The sequence below is a fragment of the Saccopteryx bilineata genome, chromosome 1 (assembly GCF_036850765.1).
Source record: "Saccopteryx bilineata isolate mSacBil1 chromosome 1, mSacBil1_pri_phased_curated, whole genome shotgun sequence".
Classification (NCBI taxonomy): domain Eukaryota; kingdom Metazoa; phylum Chordata; class Mammalia; order Chiroptera; family Emballonuridae; genus Saccopteryx; species Saccopteryx bilineata.
Window position 1 is genome coordinate 393,091,586 of NC_089490.1, and position 7,390 is coordinate 393,098,975.

At 37.0% G+C, this 7,390-nt stretch overlaps 1 protein-coding gene across 2 annotated transcripts; it reads left to right on the forward strand.

Annotated features, from left to right (window-relative positions):
* The first annotated feature begins 211 nt into the window (after positions 1–211).
* OR10Q1 (olfactory receptor family 10 subfamily Q member 1) lies at positions 212–5,626 on the forward strand. Of its 2 annotated transcripts, none has more exons than XM_066253991.1 (2): positions 212–368; positions 4,207–5,626. In XM_066253991.1, the coding sequence occupies exon 2, from the start codon at positions 4,267–4,269 to the stop codon at positions 5,224–5,226; it is 960 nt and encodes a 319-aa protein (XP_066110088.1). In that variant the 5' UTR covers positions 212–368; positions 4,207–4,266; the 3' UTR covers positions 5,227–5,626. The 2 variants fall into 2 exon arrangements, with proteins under 2 accessions (XP_066110088.1, XP_066110089.1); XM_066253992.1 differs by having other exon boundaries at positions 4,262–5,626.
* Positions 5,627–7,390: the final 1,764 nt, after the last annotated feature.

Sequence of the window (7,390 nt, forward strand, 5' to 3'; positions counted from 1 at the left end):
TGGCCTAGAATGAGCTCACAGAAACTACTTTTCTGCTATCCCTCTTCATCTTGCCCTAGCCAATAACGGCATTTTAACATCTATCTCATTTCCTGAATATCAACACACTCTTTTCTTCCCACATCTAAATATTACAAGGATATCAACTATAGGTGACTTTTCATTTCTAGAGAATTGTGCACATTTGAAACTTATGTATTCTTATTTTATTTCATCCTTAAAGAACAGGATACATAGGGCCATAAAGCATTCCAGGAGAGCTCCTTTAATCACCTACGGCAGAAATGTGTAGCATTTCCAAAGAAAAAAAATTTCAACCTGTATGAATTTTCTTTGATGGCTGATGGGATGAAGTGAATTGCAAAGAGGTAAGAAAAAATCTTCAGAGATCTTTCAAAGACTGGTTGACTATTCCTTTTGCAATTAATCTTAACTTACTGTGTATAATACTTTACAGCAAAGGTTGCCAAACCAGACCTACAGACCAAGTTCAGACTCTTTTTGTATGGCGCTTGAGCGAAGGATGTGTTTTTACTGTTAGAGAAAAGAATGAAAGGAAGGAACGAATAGAGTGAGGAAGGAGAAAGGGAGGAAGAGGAGATTAAGAAAGATACACGATATAGGAGGAAACAACATGGCTCACAATGCCTAAAATATTTAGCACCTGGTCCTTTATAAGGAAAGCTTGTCAATTCCCAATTTAGAGTGTAAGAAGAAATTTCAAGTGCATGCAAGAAGTGTTGAATAAAATCAAATGGCATAATGAATGAGGTATAATTATTTATACTTCCAACATGAGGAAAATGGGGTTCAGATTGTGTCTTGTCCAGTATCATGTAACTGGGAAATAATGGATCTGGGGTCCAAACTCAGAACTTACTTTTCCAGATCTAAAATGCTTCATCTTGGCTTGACCTGTGGTGGTGCAGTGGATAAACCCTTGACCTGGAACACTGTGGTCGCCAGTTTGAAACCCTGGGCTTAACCAGTCAAGGCACATATAGGAGTTGATGCTTCCTGTTCCTCCCCCCTTGTATCTCCCTTCTCTCTCTCTTTCTCTCTCTCTCTTTCTCTCTCCTCTCTCAAATGAATAAATAAAATCTTTTAAAAATATATTTTAAAAAAATAATAAAAAATAAAATGCTTCACCTTAAACCCCAACTCCTAGTTACTAAATCTTTTGGAACTTTAGTTCTTAACCTGTAAAATAAGAATAAATGTTATCTGTCTCATGCTGTAGCTATGAGACACAACTGAATAAACATATTTGAAGGGCTTAGAAGAATGCCTTCAAATTATGGCATACACTATTTTTTTATATTGAAATATGAAACACTAGAGAAATAAGTTTTGAAAAGTTAAATTCATGCATACATTTTTTCACATCAGGATTTCCAGAGCCTTTTAATGCTTATTGCCATTATAGATCATGAAAAGAACACTTAGTGTTTTCCAAATGTACTTGAATATATATACATATATGTGTATGTGTCTATTAACCTATCTCTTTATAAAGCTATCTATCTATCTATCTATCTATCTATCTATCTATCTATCTATCACCTACTGTTCATATAGTATTTCTATCTGGGAGAGAAGATTGTTATAGTTTTTGTATTCTAAAGACCCTCACTTAGAAGAATTTTTTTTCCATATTCTGTTAACATCATGTCTCCCATACATTAGGTAAGCATAACAGCCTTATAAATGAGATATATTCACAATTCTACAGTGGTTCATAAAATGAGTGTTTTATCCAGTGGTGGAGAGAGGATGGGAATCAGAAATGCTTCATGGATTACTGATTCCTGAGCTGAAACCAGTAGAAATTAGCTAAGAACAAAAGAGAAAAAAGTCATCCAGGGACTTTACATGATTTAAGGAGTTCTTATATATTTTGAAAATTAACGCTATTTTTTAAAAAGCTGTGACGATCATTATAAATTTGTCTTAAAATTTGTCTTATGAATATATGACATATATTGATATGTTATATATGTGTGACTATTGGATTTTTAGTTATATGTAGGTTATTGTTCATATGAAGAAAAACTTTTGTGTTTTATGTAAAGTAAAAATCCCATTCATTCAAAGTAATTAAGTTCAGTGCTTGATGGGTTAATTGAAAAGGCAGCTACAAAAAATTAATTTTATATTGTATGTATTTCTTAAAATCTTTTTTTAACTTTATCTTGAAAATTAAATTTAACAGGGTGACATTGATCCATAAGAGTACCTAGGTTTCAGATAAACATTTCTAGAGTTGTTGATTCTTGAACTGTTGATTACTGTATGTTATATTCCTTAAAACCTTAATTTAACTTAAAACTATAATTGCACATTTTTACCCCCAGCCTTCTGATACTTAATATTTTCTGTGTGTGCTTTTGGTTGCTTGATTATTGCAAACTGAAGTTTTTCTTACATGAACCATAGTCACAAATCATTGCTTCAATTTGCAATAGCAATGTCTTTAACATTGAATAAAAATGTAAAGTCATTTGTGAGAAAAACATATGCTACATTATCTTTTATGATTTTTCTGTCAAACATACATAGTTCTGCTCATCTTAGCAAATTCATCAGTAAATGATTATTTGTTTGAAACTTATTTTATCAAATATTTTCAAAATATTGAAATTAATTTGCATTGAAAATTTTTTTTCACAATTCATAGTTCAACATTTCATACACGTCCATGAATTTGCACAGTATCAAGTATACATGATGTATTCACAGTTAAAAACAAACACAGCTGCCTGGTTAAGCAGAAACCTCAACTGGAAGAAGTAAAAGAGCCCAGATGTAGAGGAGTTCAGTGTGGTGTGGACGCTTACAGTGCATTTTATAGAGAGAAAGAACACGAGGTAGTTAAGTACCAATTAGATAACTTCTGGTCTTCTTAAACATTTTCCTTCTTACTTCTAATAATATATAAGTGATCTGCCTTGTGGTTTTCACAGGGACAATTAGTTGTCCATCATTTGGTGAGACAGGGGGAAGATCATGTTTTATTTCAGATTTTAAAATTTCCAGAAAATATTTTTTAAAAAGTAATAGTTTTAATAAAGCACTGTTTTATTTTTTGCCTCTTAAAAATAGTTTTTGTTTCATAAGTCAATCTGAACATCTTTATATTTTAATAGGGGTATATGTGAATCTATATTGTTCTAAATGATAATGTTTTATCCTTTTTCTGACAGCTGTCAGAAGTAAGAAGGGCTGGGGGCTGGGTGCAATAGGTAAAGGGATTAAGAAAAAAATCTCATAGACACAGAGAGCAAGGTGGTGATTATCAGAGGGGAAGGGGGTAGGAGGCCGTGGAAGAGGGGAAGCAGGATAAACGGTAATGGAAGGAGACTAAACTTTGGATGCTGAGCACACAATACAACACACAGATGATGTGATTTAGAACTGTGCACTTAAAAAGTATATAATTTTATTAAGCAATGTAACCCCAATGAAGTCAATAAAAAATAAATAAATAAAATGAGAACTGGGGTTCTGACCAAAACAATCTTATAACCTAAGTATTAGCACCCTTCTAGGTAATAATTGGGTAGTGGTCCATCATCTCCTGAATTTTTGTTACATAAAAAGTATAGCTTGTGTACAAATCTGATGGAAGTGATGACTTTGTGAAAAGTGGTTACTTTTTCTTTCTTGTTTCCCTAAGATATTTCTATTTTCCTTTTCACCTCTCTTTATCTTAGCTAGCTCCACGTTTATTTCTACCCACCATGCATTCAATGCTTCTTCCTGTTGTGATATTTGAACTCTAAAGTTTGAGTTGACAGGTGAAGTTTTACAGAATATACTTAAGTAAGGAAATAGATATAAGTGGCATACGCCAGGTAAGAGGGGCACTTTGGAGTAAAGGTGTGTTCCCAGTCCTCTATGGGACCAGAATATCCAGAATAATATGAAGAATTTAATAGTTCTAATTTTAATCTGTAAAATAAATGTTTGCAATTACACAACTATGAATTCTATGCAAAAGCAAAGAGTTAGCATCTACAAACAGATATTTAAAGGCTGATGTTTAAAGTTATTTTAGAAGTCTGTCCTTTTTCTCCCCTTCAGAAACATAGCTATGAAGCAGTCTAAAGAATACTATTCCATATCTTTTATTACAATTAGAATCTCAATCACAATTAAGTAATTTCCAAATCAGAAACAAAACTTGAAAATCTTTCTTTTGCTCAGGCAATAACACAACTCCGCAAAGGAAAAGTCAGCACGTTCTGTTCCTCTCTTGCAGGAGACATGTTTGCTAGGAGTCTGGTTCTCAACCAGACCCGCCCCGCTGAGTTTGTGTTCCGGGCCTTCACCGCCGTCCCTGAATTCCAGGTGCTTCTCTTCCTCCTCTTCCTCCTCCTCTACCTGCTGATCCTTTGTGGCAACACGGCCATCATCTGGGCGGTGTGCACACACAGCTCCCTGCGCACACCAATGTATTTCTTCCTGTGCAACTTGTCCTTCATAGAGATCAGCTACACCACCGTGGTGGTGCCCCTGATGCTCTCCAATCTCTTTGGAGCCCGGAAGCCCATTTCTCTGGCTGGCTGCGGGACCCAAATGTTCTTTTTTCTTACGCTCGGTGGCGCCGACTGTTTTCTCTTGGCAATTATGGCCTACGATCGCTATGTGGCCATCTGCCACCCGCTGCACTACACCCTCATCATGACCCAGAAACTGTGCATCCAGATGGTGGCCTGTGCTGTGGTCCTGGCCCTCTACCTGTCCCTGCAGCTCACATCCCTAATCTTCACCTTGCCCTTCTGCGGGGACCTCCGGGAAATAAACCACTTCCTCTGCGATGTGCCCCCGGTCCTGCGGCTGGCCTGCGCTGACATCCGCGTGCACCAGGCTGTCCTGTACGTCGTGAGCATCCTCGTGCTGACGGTCCCCTTCATCCTTATCTCTGTCTCCTACGTTTTCATCACCTTGGCCATCCTGCGCATCCGTTCCGCTGAGGGTCGGCGCCGGGCCTTCTCCACCTGCTCCTCTCACCTCACCGTGGTCTTGCTGCAGTATGGCTTCTGTGCCTTGGTCTACCTGCGTCCCCAGTCCAGCGCCTCGGTGGATGAGGATCGACAATTTGCCCTCATTTACACCTTTGTCACCCCCTTACTCAACCCGCTGATTTACACCCTTAGAAACAAGGATGTCAAAGATGCCCTAAAGAAGGCCTTCAATAGCAAAGGAACAGCTGAAGCTCTCTGAGATGTTAGTGGAACTTGAAGGAGGTATCTGGCATGTGACAACAGGAAACTCCTACATACAAATACCATAGTTACATTACTTCCCCACAATTTGCATTTTCATTAATTCTTTGATCCTAATACACTTAGTTGCTACAGTTCACTCTCATTTGTTTTTTAAGTCCTCTGAAGCTTTAAAACTCAGACAGCTGGAGAGGGATATTCCATAGGCTACGATTGTTTGCTTAGCCCCAAATTAAAAACTAACATTTTCTCTGAAGCAACTTCATTATCTTTGAAGCTTTCTCCTGAGAAGCAATGGTATTAATTTATGCTTTAACAATACTTTGGAGGAAAACTGTTCATAAAGATATTTTGCTCAATCTAATATACCTTATTCTTGTATTTACTTAAAAACTGTGACAAATAACCACCTGGTCAATTAACCTGTCTCTTTCATTAAACAGCTTTTGCACATAACAGTGGTCTCTGTGTGCTGGTCTAATCTCTGCCCCCATATTTAATCTCTGACCACAAATAGGTCAGGCAAGATGAAGCAGTCAGTTTGCTCTAAGAATTAACATGTGTTGAGGGCAACTGTCAGATTTATAGCATAAGACTTCTAAGTTATCATAAAATAAGAGTGGCGCTGGTCAAACTTTCTAGAGTTCACCCTCTGCATTAGTCAGTTTTCTCCAGAGAAACAGAGCCAACAGGATGTACATCTATAAAAGGAGAGATTTATTTTAAGGAACTGGCTAATATGATTATGAGGTCTGGCAAGCCCAAAATGTCCAGTCCAGACCAGCAGTCTGGAAATTCTATCAGGCATCAATTGCAATCTTGAGTCCAAAGGCATTCTGGAAGTGAAATCCATTTCTTCTCTGGGTATTTCAGTCTTTTCTCTTAAAATCTTTAAATGATTGGATAAGGCCCACCCACATTGTGCTAAGTGATCTGCTTTACACAAATTTTACTGATTCAAGAGTTACTCATATCTAAGAAAACACATTGACAGCAGCATTTTGATGGGTGTTTGACTAAACAACCGGGTACCATATATAGCTCAGCAAGTTGACACATAAAATTGAGAGTCATAATCCACTCTTTGTAAGCTTGGCATCCATAATTATCTTTTTAAACCACATTTAATCTTCATTAAAGACAATAACAAAGTCAAAGTTCTGCCTAACCTGATATGATTATCCTGCATATAACTGAAAACGCACTAACTCTATTCCCAGAAGATGATATAAAGTCCTTGAGTGATGTTCACTCTTCTACTTGATAATCTGTAACTTAAATGCTATGCTATAGAGTTAACAATACTTAAATATTATAATGCAAAGTCAATATTATGTTATACAGTAAGGAGATAAAAGAGGAAAGAAATTATACACCTACATATAGCCAAGCACATTCATAAAAAAGAAGAAATACATGGAACCTTTATAAATGTTCAATTAGTGTTATTTTAATTTCTGAAATTGGTCATATGGTTGATCAAAACTGGTATTTAAAATTCCCTTTTATCAATACCCATTCCATATTCTCTCTGTCCTCAGAAACCTGTGGGATGACTGAAACCTTCATTTCTAAAGGGTCTGGGACTTTAACAGTCTTCAAAGGCCATTCACTGTTCCATCAAGCCTGATGGCTTTGGGATTGTAGAGAGCATGGTAAGACCAGTGAATTTCATTAGTATAGAATCATTTATATACTTCATTTGCTGCAAAGTGAGTCCTTTATGCAGAAATAATGCTATATGGAACACCTTAACTATGACAAAACATCTGTAAGTCTATAGTTTTGGCAGAAGCTTTGTATGCAGGGCAGGAAAATCTGTATTCAGGGTAAGCACAATTATGCATTCTGTGAAATGAACCTGAGCTAAAAACTCCATTGATTACCTGGCCTCCATAAGTACTTACTCTGATTTGGAAACTACAGTGACTATTGGGTCTCTGGAATTAGTGCCAATTCAGAACCAGTCAAACACCAGTCTAGATGTTAGAGCTCAACCCTGTCTGGCTATTGGGATCTGACTATCCTGCACATGAGCGCACGTGCATGCACGCACACACACACACACACATACACACACATCAAAGAGCTACATTAATCACTCTAGACCCACACAAAAAGCTGTCTTTGAATAAATGGGGTACATGGGAGCATACAGTCAC